Source organism: Moschus berezovskii, chromosome 25 (genome assembly GCF_049115385.1).
Source record: "Moschus berezovskii isolate FMDL1 chromosome 25, NW_MosBer_1.0, whole genome shotgun sequence".
Lineage (NCBI taxonomy): Eukaryota > Metazoa > Chordata > Mammalia > Artiodactyla > Moschidae > Moschus > Moschus berezovskii.
Genome location: NC_142484.1, coordinates 13,160,703 through 13,174,469, shown reverse-complemented (window position 1 = coordinate 13,174,469; position 13,767 = coordinate 13,160,703). Strand labels below are relative to the sequence as shown.

At 44.9% G+C, this 13,767-nt stretch overlaps 1 protein-coding gene across 4 annotated transcripts in view; it reads right to left on the bottom strand.

Moving 5' to 3' along the window:
* The window catches only part of PRDM10 (PR/SET domain 10), a 97,970-nt gene that overhangs the window by 27,067 nt on the left and 57,136 nt on the right, over positions 1 to 13,767 (bottom strand). For all 4 annotated transcript variants that reach the window (XR_008684420.2, XR_008684421.2, XM_055415865.2 and 1 more), the window contains exons 7-11: positions 12,830 to 13,033; positions 10,988 to 11,060; positions 8,250 to 8,367; positions 5,293 to 5,422; positions 4,550 to 4,792 (exon numbers count right to left, since the gene is read on the bottom strand). Coding sequence is in view for 2 of the 4 variants with exons in the window: in XM_055415865.2 (XP_055271840.1) it covers positions 4,550 to 4,792; positions 5,293 to 5,422; positions 8,250 to 8,367; positions 10,988 to 11,060; positions 12,830 to 13,033 (768 nt within the window). In the remaining 2 variants the exon portion in view is untranslated. The remainder of the gene's footprint in view (positions 1 to 4,549; positions 4,793 to 5,292; positions 5,423 to 8,249; positions 8,368 to 10,987; positions 11,061 to 12,829; positions 13,034 to 13,767) is intronic.

The window sequence follows — 13,767 nt, the reverse complement described above, 5'->3', positions numbered from 1 at the left end:
CCAGTCAATTCTGCTCGTTTTCTTTGTTCTGTTACAGATTGCACGTCTAATGCTGATTAGCCATGTTGGGAATTCATGCAATTGTTATAAGGAATCCAAGTGAGAGAATATGGATACTTAGTACAAATTCATCACCACCACTGGGAAAACAACTCTCCTCTCTACTGACAGCAAATCAACAGACTCATCTTTCACACAGAGAATACAGATTCAATATTTCAGTTCTACTATAATGAACTCATTCATAAATTCCTCAAAACACCGGGAGGAAAGCTCTAGACAGCTATGAGGGAAGAAAATAATTTCTCAAAAAATTTATCTGTGAATGGGTATGCTTATGGCTCATATTGCAGAATTCACCTGCAATGCAGGAGACATGGGTTTGATCCCTGGGTTGGGAAGATTCTCTGGAGAAAAGAATGGCTACCCACTCCAGTATTCTTGCCTGAGAAATCCCATGGACAGAAGAGCCTGGCGGGCTACAGTCCATGGAGTCTCAAAGAGGCGGATACAACTGAGTGACTAACACTCACTTTCATGCTTAGGTAACTATGAGAATAATAATTAAAGGATTAATGGAGATCTTAATGCATTATTTGTGCAATGGAAAATAGTATAATGAACAATGTTGAAACTCAAATTTCAAATTACTTATAAGTAGCAACTTCTAAACTAAATTTATTGTGAAATAATCTCAGGGGAAAAACAAAATAATTATTGTCAATTTTTTTATTTATTATTACTGTTAAGAATTTTGAACATAGCTCCTATGTAACAGGAAACATCTTTCTCAGGGCTTCTCTAACAAGGCTGGGAGAGATATTTCACCTACTCATTTATCTTGAGTAAATATTTAGCAATTCTGTCAACTTCCCAAGTTGACTGGGGTTGCGTCATATTTTATTCTCCTTTGAATCTAGATCTCTTTAAAAAGCTGAGTTCACAGAAAGTGTCAATAAAAGTTTGTGAATTAATGAAATGTATCTCATGTGAAAAATCAAAAAGAATGATTCCCAGATCTTTTCTGCAGCATCTGAAGAGGTTGTAAACAAAAAACATTTTTGAAATCAGCCAGAGAGCTCTATTTCACTTCATTATACAGCTTAGCAGTCACCTAATCTCGCTACTCTATCTGGAAAGATACTTATTTTACATAAAAGCTTTCACTATTCTGGCTACTTTCCAGAATTTAAATATTACAAATGAACAAATGCTATCATGAGGTTCAGAGGTTCAAGGTACAAGGTGCTCAGGAAATCTAATCATTATTTCCTTTACCCAGGTTCAGTGATGTTTCCAAGGGCAGACAGTGCACAGCAACTGATCTTGGTCCCTCAGGGGTTCCACTTCCCCTTGGGCGCCAAATTGGGATTGCAGTTTTATTTTGGTTCATTATGCTTATAAGTCTCCTGTCATCTCTATTTAGTGTGAATGTCTTCAGACACTGGATCTAAACCCAGCAGCGGCTCCACTTTCTTAGCTCTGTGGACAAACCTTGTCTTGACCATCTTTGTGATTTCCATGGAGCCCTGGACGCTGTCTACATACAGGAACCAGACTGCATATGTGATCAAATAATCCTGATAGGGCCCCTTCATTACAAGGCAGTGGAAGTGCTGAAACTACCCGTTCCCTCTCCCCACTTGGAGGCCATCTCTAACATATCTCCTGCACTACAGAGCTGTGATTGGTACATATTTTCAAGAAGCTACAATGAGAAAGGGCAGAGGCAGCAAAGATGAATCCCAGAGTTGCCACTGGCCAACAATTCTGTGCTGGATGGAACATAAGTTGCCAAAATGGTAGAGATGCTAAAACCTGTGACAAGGGATTCTATTCACATTGAAGTGAGTCCTGAGATAACAGATTCTGTGCAGACAAAACCCAACCCATAAAATGTTTCTAAAGTTTGATACGAATAGCAAAAGGAACCTAAATTATTGACCAATTTTCATATTATTTTGACCCGGACATGAAAAGGAAATCAATCATGTTTGTTTGCCTTTAAAAAAAAAAGAACAACAACTTTCCTCTGGTCTATTTTCTGCCTGGTTTTCAAAACCTCTGTTGGGCTAGTCCCACTCTCCACTCTCCTCCAGCTGGCACCCGTGCTCAGGTCAGACCAACGTGCGCAGTGCCCGTAACCACACCAAGCACATTCCTGGGTCTTGGCCTTTGAAGTTATGGCTGCCCTCCTCTGAAATGGTCTCCCTTCTTCCTGTCTGTCTTTCAAGGACCAGTTTAACTCTCACTTCATCTATAAATTATTCCCTGAATTCAGCTTTCTTTAAACCTTTCATTCTTCCAACTTTCTATAGTAATTATGGGCTCTACCTTTCCCTGGGTCAGGAAGATCCCCTGGAGGAGAGCATGGCAACCAACTTCAGTATTCTTGCTTGGGAAATCCCATGGACAGAGGAGCCTGGCAGGCTGCAGTCCATGGGGTTGCAAAGAGTCGGACAGGACTGAATGACTGAGCATGCACATATGCATGCACCTTTAAATGTGATATTGAACTGTGACCCAGCTTACATTAGCATTGTGTCCCTAATTAGACTGGAATATCCCAGCAGACAGGACTCCAGTGAAAATTCTCCTATACCCCTCGAAAGTACTGGACATCCCGTCAGAACTTGGTGCCATTTCAGAAGGCATTTCTGAACACTCAGCTGTCTCAGATCTGGAAGGGACCTTGGAGATCACTTAGTCCTACCCTTCATTTCATGTATGAGCGCACTGCAGCCCACAGTTTACTCACTGATTCTTTGAAAATAAATTAGCATTATTCGTTAACTAATTTGCATTGACTGTAGCCAAACTGTAGTTTCCACCAGGATTTAGCAAGGACGGGTTGCAAAGAACAGTAGGTCAGGCAGACACTTAAATAGCATTCTGTATGTGAGTCAAACACAGGAAACAGACATACCTGCAGCTCCAACTGAGCAGGCAGCATTAGAGGAGAGAAAAATAGTTACATTACCAATGGGGTTGGAAGGCTTCCCTTCAGTGGGTCATTACCGATCTGGACAGAAGAGATGAAAAAATACATAGCCCTGCTTCTCAGAATGTGTGAGAAGGTAAAAAAACAAAACTAGCTCACCTAAGACTGACTGCCAGAAGTCATATGCGTGTGGTTTTTGTTTTGATACAAGGAAACTTGTTCCAAAACCAGTAACCCAGTTCATTCCAGAACACACGTACAACCATGGCCGCACTGTGTTTGCACACCCACGCCTCACAACACGTGTGGGCTTTAATTTTTGCCTTCAAAACATTAAATCTAGGAAGCAAGTCTCTGGTACCTAGTAAGAAATCAGAATGGCCAAAGCGAAAGACAGCAGTTGTGCAAGAGAGAGAGGAAAGCAGACTGCGAATCGTGTAGCATGATGGAGAGAAGGTATTCATAGTCCTTTGCTGTTCTGGTCTGTATTTCTGTATGCTTATGTTTGCTTTGAAATAATATTCAGGGAGCTCTAAGGTTCATAGGTTTCCATTTCAGGACCCTTATAAAGGCTAGTCAGCCTGACTGCTCAGAATCCCGTCCGCAATGCCATACAGAACAAATGTTTAAATGTACTTTTACATAAAGGTTCAGACAAGACTACTGTTCAAGGTTTGTCTGTGCCTTCGAGCCTACAGGCAAATAAGACTGAAAGAAACATAAGCTGAAATGAGTGTTCATCTAGAAACTGCAAAGCCTGGGAAGATACACAAAAAGTCTCTTTCATCCACATATAAAGGACTAAGAGATGTCTTTAAACAGCTTGCTGCCACAGACATGGATTTAAGTCATTGTTTTCTGGATGGCAATTGTCCGTACAGGCACTGAGCCCACAAAACCACATGGCTTTCCACCTGTGTCTCCCGCAGGTCCGAATGCACACTCAATGCTATCTGTTAAATACGGACAAAATACACCTGGTCAGGCAGCCACTGATGGAGGCCCTGCAGCCACACAGTCTGAAGTCACAACGCAGGTTACACAGGATAGAAGACCCTGCCCGACCCCCACACCTGGAGCTTATCTCCGCGCTGTCCCTGCGTCTGGGCTGCACTTGCCAGATCTGCTTGGACTCAGGTCCCTGTGCGTTGACAAGACATGGCATTTGCCAGTCTCCCAGTTTGGAAACTGTCGACAACAAAATTCAAAACCCCAAACTGACTTGAGAGCTCCGATCAGGCACAGATTAGCCTGACTTCAATGTAAATAACTATTACAGCTCGGTGTACTTATTTCTCTATTTCCATTCTGTGAGTTTTAGGATCCAGGGCGCTGTCCTAATCTAACCACACTAGTCTGGATGTTGCCAAGAGCCAGGCTTCTGTGTCACTGCTAAATTGATGGAATCTAGGACCAGCCATGCCAGCCTGCCATGGGACATGGAGGCCCTGAGAAACAGTTCACACTTTCTTCCTCTTCCAAAACAAGGGCTTGAGCAGCGGATGGTGAACAGCATGGCACCTACAGAGCTGGCCGCCTGCAGGAGAGTCGGCACCCATGCGGTAGGTGGAGGGGATGGGGGAAGGGGGAGCTGGGCATCCCGCCTACCCGGATGCGCTTGGCACGGCGCATGTCGTCGGCCGTCAGGGTGCTCTGGGCGGGCAGCACGCTCTCTTCATGCTGGGGCTGCAGGTGCAGCTCATGAGTGTCCGGCTCCTGCTCCAGAGAAGACGGGGCTTCCGGGGGCAGCTGAGGGAGCGGGAGGGTGGGCTGCTCTGGTTGGTCCAACCCATTAGGAGTCGCGGCTTCAGCCTCATCGAACTGCTCCTTGGTGGAAAAATGCAACAGGTCCTGAAATCACAAGAACCAGGAGTTATTTCCCTGCCTAGACAGACAACCATGCAAGGACTTAGAACTGCTGCTTTATGTTTTAAATGATTAGCCTCATCATGTTCAGAAAAGATTATTTTCCTCCTGAGAAAATGAATTAGGTAACCATTCATAGGATGTAAAAACCATGACATATTCCAGATCACTTTATGAGGAAAAAAGAAGGCGGGACTCTGCTGGAATATCATAATTTCAATTGTCTGAACTAATTAAACAGAGGCCCCCATAATGTCTCTGGACAATTTCAAATCTTTAGGGCTGCAAAGTTGGCCTTCTATTGTAAGTAACATTTAAAAATATGCTCTTTTGAGTCTTTGATCAGACTTTAATTAACAGGCAGCGCAGTGCTGACGGGTAGGACTGTCAGCCTCTGAAAGGCATTGTGTGAGTCCAGTGACAGTTCTTCTAAGTCCTCTGAGCAGGCGTCCAAGAAGAGTTCCTGCTTTCCCCTCCCTGCTTACCTGTGTCCCATCGTCACACTTTTCCCCATTTTCGCTGGTTATCTCCAAGCGGATAAATTTGGGAGGACGCCCTGGCCTTCGACCGGGGCCAAACCGCCTCTTGCCTCGGCCCCTTCCTCTGCCTCTTGCTCTGGGGATGAGAGATCGGGTGATAAATAGTCACAGTTACATAATACTCCACAACAAATGCTTCCCTAAATGATCCGGAGTAACCCCAAATCTTGATTTCCACTCACTTTGTTTCTTCTCCTGATTCTTTTTTCTAATGTAGACGATCATTTTGCCAATACACACTACCTCAATTTCTCATCTTTCCCTGTCCATATAGCTCAAAGAGACATCTTAAATTATTCAGAATAAAGGGAGCTTTAAAAATTCAAAGTGCTGACACCATTTTGCCACTGGACATTCTGAAAGCTCGAACATATCTCCGCAGTTATGTGAGCAATGCAGACAGGACAGAACACACCAAGCCTGGTGTGTGTCCTGGAGACAAGACTTGGCCTTTCCCCTTGCTCACCTCCTAGTCCTTCCATGGAATCTGGCTAGAGTCAAAGATACGTTCTTGCTTTACTATAATCTTCTGGGAGGCCAGAACGAATCTCTAATTCAGTGGTTCAATAATACATCCAATAAATGCCAAATGAATTTTATCCCGTTTGAAAGGTTTCTAACATACAAAAGTTCCTTAATCAAAGGGATTCAGAAAAGTATGTCACTAAAATCTCCGTTAGAAGACAAGTGTGCAAGATGTGTTTAAAATCAATCAGACTATGCTTTATTCTTCCACTCATGTACTTAACAATTTAATTAAAAATATAGATTTTTTTTCCAAGGACTTTTAAAAGATCCTTTTTGATGGGAAATTCTGAACCTCAGCAAATATGGCAAATACAAGCCCAGTGTACTCATACCTCATTTCAATACTTATCAGCTCATGACCAGTTTTATTCTATCTGAATCCTCACCACTTGTCCCACACACATACCCATTAGACTATTTTGAAATACATCCCAGACATCATTTCATCTCATTCGTATTCATAAATATTTAAATACATATCTCTAAAATGTAAAGATGTATATATAAAATACATATCTCCACAATACCATTATTGCAACTGATAGTTGCTCAATGTTTATTAAATCTAGTCAAAGTTCAGATTTGCCTAATTGTCTCAAATTTCTTTTAGCAGTTGGCTAACGAACATTTTATCTGCAGTGTGCCCTGCCTGGTGCTCAGCACTAAAAGATGGAAAGTTATACCCCACAGTTCTTACCCTCAGAAGTCCAGCAGAGGCAGCAGGCATATAAACCAAAACTCACAAAAGGGTACAAAAGGCGTTATAACAGAGCCACGCTGGAGTGCTTGGGATGCCCTGGAGGCAGTGCAGGACAGACCGCTCGCTGTGCCCTCCACGTACCTCAGCCGTTTGCTCTCGAGGTCACACCTTGCCCTTGTCGTCCTCGCTAGCTGCAGAACCCTAGGACCCTGACGCCATGCCTCGTCCACTCCAATGCCATGCCCTAACTTTCCAGCTCACCCCTCGGGCACCTGAACTCCCGGATCCCACGCCCTCCCCTCCATCTCCAGTCCTGTAGCCTGTCAGCAGCTGTGTCCCCTTCGTGTTTTCCCTCCCTTCTCCCACTCATCACCTCCAAAGCGCATCACTGGACTCACTCCCGTGCACATGCTGTTCCCCCATCCTGCTGCTTTGTCACTCTCACTGCGTTGCAGGCGCTTGGAGAAACCCACTCCATGTCCTCCCTGCACAGACACCCTCACAGTGAGAGACACTGGGTGAGGACATGGCCTTGACTCACGAGAGCCCCCAGTGAGCTCTTACTGCTGCAGGCAGTCACCCCGCACTGCCCTGGAGTATTTACTCTCCCACGTTCCTAAAGGTCACTTCATACCACCTTCTCTCTTCTCAAATTCTATAAACGCTGGCAAGCCTACGTCTGTCCCACGGAAACTACCCCAATCCAAACTACTTTCATTTTTCATCCAAACTGCTGAAATAGTTTCTAACCAGACTCCCTGTCTTCCGTCTTACTGCAATATAACCTGAGTGCTGTTTTTTACTTTTATCCCAGTGATGTTTGGGCTTCCCAGGTGGTGCTAATAGTAAAGCATCCACCAGCCAATGCAGGAGACACAGGTTTGACCCCTGGGTCAGGAAGATCCCCTGGAGGAGGGAATGACAACCCACTCCAGTATTCTTGCTTGGAAAATCCCATGGACAGAGGAGCCCGGTGGGCTACAGTCCATGGGGTCACAAAGAGTCAGACACACTGAAGGGACTGAGCATGCACGCATAGCAATTTTTAGAAATATAATTGACATCATAATATCCCTTGCTCAGCAGCCTCTAAGGACTTCTTATCACACATAGAATGAAATTCAAATCTCCTATCACTACCATCAGGCCTACGTGATCCAGCCCACCCTACTCTGTGGAATTCACCTTCATTTACCCCTTTTTCTTTTTTTATATAGGAATTAAACACAGGAGTTAGTTTGATGAAGGAATCTTACCTTTGAAGAGTTTGAAAATCAGAGGTGCAGGTTATTTCAAAGGTGTATGCTATCTCAAGAATTCCTGTTTCAGAATCTCTAGTTAGGGGAGATGTTTACTAAGGTGGAAAGATCTCCTATTGCTGGGTATTGATTATGCTTGTTAAGGGAGACGTTTACTAAGGTGGAAAGATCTCCTATTTCTCAGTATGCATTATTCTGGAAAAGACACAAGTTGTGATGAGGACCAGGGGGAGGAAAGCAAATCATGCATAAGAAATGTCCTTCAGCAGCCTAACTGGTTGTCTGTCTACACACCCACCCACGTGCATACAGACACACACACACACACACACACACCCTCATACATTCATAGATGATACAGAAATGACTCTGGAACTGTAAACACTAAGTTTGTGAGACCTTCCCCCGCATTATACCTGCTGAACACATCCAGTTTCTCATCGTGAGAATTGAGATGCTGCTGCAGCTGTTCAGAGCTTATAAATCGGCGGTTGCATTCATAGCAGGGCCAATTCTTCTCTTGCTCTCGAAGAACTGCGGCCATAGGAGAGAGACCACGGAGGCTGGTGACCAATCGGCCCCAATAAAACTCAAGTGCCTGGCACCCCCACCACTCTCACCTCACCGTGGCTAACAGATACCCAATGCCTGCTGTTTTGTTATAAAGGCAAAGGCTCAAGTTTGACAGAAAGTAGTTTTGGGGATCTGATTTTCTGATATATTCACGTTAAGACATCAATAGAACAACTACCGTGTGCTACCCTCTCCCACCCCCAACACACACACAACCTTACCCCACTGGGAAGACAAGATGTGCTACAATGGAAATGTATATGCAGATAACCCAGTAATTCAGAGCCAAGCTTCATAATCAGAGGGTACAGTGTAAAACACAAATAACTGGAAGATGAATGCTCAATATCATCACTTTAGCGAAAGGTTCACAAGCACGGGTTAAAGCCATACCCTCAGTTCAGTTCAGTTCAGTTCAGTCACGTCCGACTCTTTGCTACCCCATGAATCACAGCACGCCAGGCCTCCCTGTCCATCACCAACTCCCGGAGTTCACTCAAACTCATGTCCATCAAGTTGGTGATGCCATCCAGCCATCTCATCCTCTGTCGTCCCCGTCTCCTCCTGCCCCCAATCCCTCCCAGCATCAGAGTCTTTTCCAGTGAGTCAACTCGTCGCATGAGGTGGCCAAAGTATTGGAGTTTCAGCTTTAGCATCAGTCCTTATGACCCAGCAATTCCACTCCTAAATGTGCGCCCAACAGAAATATGCACATATGTTCAGTAAAGGACATGTAAGAAAGTTCACAGTGGTACCTTCACATCAGCCAGACACTGGACACTGGAAATGACTCTGTCGAACAAGAAAGACTGTGGCTGACTTTTGTCCCCTAGGAAATAGCCTCACAACTTCTGGAATTTCCCAAGTAAATAGCACATCTTTGTTACTCCTGGTGATCTGTGACCATACCTGAGTTTATGCTAATGAGATGGCCCAGATGGAGCCAGCTGTGCCTGGAAAACCAACCACCTGAAAACAGGGTTGTGGCTTTGAGTGAGGGGGTATAGCCAGGGAGGGAAGCAGGGGCTGGAGAGGAGGTCCAGTCATGGGCCGAGGATCCACTCAATCACACCGCTGTAATGATGCCTCGACAAGAACTCTGGACACAGAAGCTCAGGTGAGCCTCCCACACTGGTGATGACACATTGGGCCTCCAGGGCTGTGTGACACAGGCACTTCTTGTTTGAGACCCTCCCAAACTTTGCCCTGAGTGTCTCTTCATTTGGAGGGTCCTGACGTGTGTGCTTTATGATAAAATGGCAATTCTAAGTCCAGCACTTTTCTGACCTCTGTACATTGTTCTAGAGAATTATTAGACCTAAGAGGGTAGTGGAAACTCCCTAAATGCTACTAGTCTAGTTGCTCAGAAGTGCAGGGTGCATGGGATCCCCCTCACTTGAGGATGGTGCCTAAAGTAGAGTCTCATGGAGGACTCTGCCCTTGACCTGTGATGTGACCTAATTCCAACTAGTCAGTGTCAGAATTGCATAGTTCAACCCTAACTTCTGTGCTGAAAATAGATAAATGAATTGTGGTACATTCAATACTTTGGCCACCTGATGCAAAGAGTTGACTCATTGGAAAAGACCCTGATGCTGGGAAAGATTGAAGGTAGGAGAAGGGGACAACAGAGGGTGAGACGGTTGGATGGCATCACCAACTCGATAGAAATGAGTTTGAGCAAACTCCGGCAGACAGTGAAGGACAGGAAAGCCTGGCATGCTGCCATCCATGGGGTCACCAAGAATTGGACACAACTTAGCGAATGAACAACAACAAGAAGTTCACACAATAGAAAACAAAGTGGCAAGGCTTTCTCACTTACAATAATACCCAACAGTATGGAAAAGTCTCACAAACAAAAGATTCTCACACATCAGAAGTGTATGTGTCACACAATTCCATGTATACAAAGTTCAGTAACAAGCAGAAGGTATCTGTGGTGTTGAAGTCGGGAGATAGTTAGACCTGGGAGTAAAGAGGAGTTAGAAGGTGCCGGGGACTCCTGGGGCTGTGGCCCACTCTGTGTCTTGACCTGGGTCCCCAGGTATTCTCATGCTGTGAAAATTCATCAGGCTGTTATTTATGACTTTGTACTTTTCTGGACGTAGACTGTACTTCGGTGACATTTACTTTCACAACAAAGACAATCCCTGCCTTGCTATGTTCAGAGACGATTACATCAAGATAAGAATCATCCTCTGATCTAGGTTCTAATTTAATATTTGGACTTTTCATTATATTAAATACTATTTTCTAGAGCCCATGAAAGAAATGTAAATATGTCATTGTCATTTGACCCGAGAATTACACAACGATGTTTAGTTCTAAGAATCCATCTGCAATGCTGGAGATACGGGTTCAATTCCAGGGTCGGGAAGATCCCCTGAAGAAGGAAATGGCAACCCACTCCAATATTCTTGCCTGGGAAATCCCATGGACAGAGGGGCCTGACAGGCTACAGTCCATGGGGTTGCAAGAGTTGGACACCAACTGGTGACTAAACCACCATCAAAGATGTAAGTGATATGTACAATTTACAATCGATACATGAAACTAAAAAAAAAAAAAATCCAAGTACCTTTCCGCTCTTCCTCAGAAATGTCATGGATTTTCCGGTTCACAAATTCGGCATAGGAAGCAGCATACCACACCTGCAAGAACCAAGCACATCATCAGGGACAAAGGACGTCACAGGATGCACTTCACAGGCTTCAGTTCCTCCTCCTGCTCACAGAAAACAACCCAGGTTTCCCAGAGCAAACCAACGAACTAACAAAAGGAGCCGCACTGTGAGGTGACCCCGTTGGGACAGACGGTCAGCCAGGAAGTTCATACAGCAAGACACACGCTGTGTGGGGTTCTTTTTTCCCATGTGTTATACGGTAGTTCCTTGTTGGTTATCCATTTTAAGTGTTTTCTTTATCCTTTTTAAAAAACTGTTTTTGTTATTACAACAACTTCACAAGAGATAACATTAGTAGTCTCTTGATCTAATGAAACACAGCCTCTTCTGATTTTTTATCTGTTTAAACACAGGTTTCCACGCAGCTGTGGTCACAGTGTGACCACACCCTCACACTGCTGGGGTCAACCAGAGCCACCCTGCCCTCCTGAGTCTCTGCCTCCATCCCACCCTGGGGAGGTTGCTTCTGCTTCCTGTCTGGCTCACCCTCCCCTCCACCACTCCTAAATAGTGCTGCTTATGGAAGCTTAGTCCACGTCCAGGGCTTTCTCATTTCTCCCCAAGGCAATCACATCTGTTTGCAGCCAACTCTGTGCTAATGACTCTTAAGTTACCACGTGTATCCCAGACCCTCCTTCTTCTTCCCTCTACCTACATTCTACCACCTGCCTGATGGAGCCAGTCCAGAACCGACTTCTAGACACTTCCCTCCTCACCGACCTTCGTCATTCTCAACAAACACCCCACCTTCCACCCAGTTGCTCAGACTTGAAAACTAAAGGTTGGTGTGTGTGCATGCGCGCACGCGCTCATGTGTATCCAACTCTTTGCCACCCATGGACTATAGCCCACCAGGTTCTGTCCATGGAATTTCCTAGGCAAGAATACTGGAATGGGTTGCCATGTCCTTCTCCAGGTGATCTTCCCAACCCAGGGATCAAACCCAGGTCTCCTGCATTGGCAGGCAGATTCTTTACCACTAAGGTACCAGGGAAGCCGCTTCCCTGGTGGCTCAGAGGTTAAAGCGTCTGCCACCAATGCAGGAGACCCGGGTTCGACCCTGGGTCGGGAAGATCCCCTGGAAAAGGAAACGGTAACCCACTCCAGTATTCTTGCCTGGAGAATCCCATGGACGGAGAAGCCTGGTAGGCTACAGTCCACGGGGTCGCATAGAGTCAGACACGACTGAGCGACGGAACGGAACAGAACTCCATCTTTAATCAACAGACCTGTTTGTACCCCCGAAATAACTGCTTCCTAATTCCTCACCCCCTGGGCCTAATACCTTTATAAAGGCCTTTGGTAGACCCCAAAGTCATGCACTTCTTATTCTGTTTTATTTGTGGGATTATTACAAGTGTACAGGGACTTCCCTGGTGGCCCAGTGGTTAAGAATCTGCCTGCCAAGGCAGCAGACATGGGTTTGACCCCTGGTCTGGGAAGATTTCACATGTCTCAGGGCAACTAGGCCTAAACACCACAACTAACAAAGCCTGTAAACCCTAGAGCCCGTGTTCTGCAACTAGAAAAAGCCCTCTCGCAGCAAAGAAGACCCAGTGTAGCCAAATAAATAAAATTTAGAGGCGTATAGTACACAGCAAGTACTCATAAATCAGTGAACTACAAGAAAAGGACCTTTTTTTTAAAGACTATCACTTTGAGGGGAAAGACAAAAAGCGTGAAAAGCATGAAGCAATCACGATTCCCAGCAGAGTGGCCACCGCCCCAGCACTGCACCTTGAGCTCCTGCTTGGGCTCCACGTTCTTGATGGTTGTGTAGTACACGTGGTGGCCATACTGGTACGCCACCAGGTTCTGCTCCAGGTGGTTCTGGGCCGGACGCACAAACATCATCCAGTTACAGAGGGTCTCGTCCGACAACTCAAACCACAGGTCTTCGTGCAAATCCCTGTCCTTTCTATCCCCTTTATCGAGAGAAACCTGCAACCAGAGTAAAAGTGAAAAGACAGAGACACACAAAACCTCTAACATCATAGGTAGTTGTGTAATAATATGCAAAATACTGTTCTTTAAATTAACCAGATACACTGGTTCTCCCCTTTGTATCTGGACAGATACTGGAATTGTGTCTTACCAAATGAAAAGGGAAAAGACACTTTCTAACGACCCACTCATAGGATTACCTAGCAAAATCTGAAAGTCAGCACACTGACTGTACAGCTTTGGTTGGCATTTCATCATTAACTAACACATCAAAAATGTTATTGATAAGCCAGAAAGTGCAAGCAAAATACTCTCCAGTTCATTGTAAGTGGCTTCCTTTGGGGTTTCAACTGCATTCATTTATAACGTGGAGCCTAGTGACAGATCGTTCTCTCCACAAAGTGATATTCTTTCTTGGACGTCTTGAGCTTTCACCAAGAAAATCTCCCCATGACAGCTGCTGATTTCTCAAAAACACACCCCATATATTCTCTCCGCCCACTGTTCTTTCCCAGTGCTCCAGAGTGGCTCTCAAAAAGCAGACAGCAGAGGCTTTCAATCAAAACAAAAGCATCGAAAGTGAGGAACAGACATATGTACACGCATATCTGAACATTCTATGAACTGTTCTTTAGCAGAAGACTCAACAGGATAGACCTGTTTCAAAGACTGAAAAAGAGGTTTTCCTAAAAACATTATGAGCACTTCACAGATGATATTGGTGTTGTTTA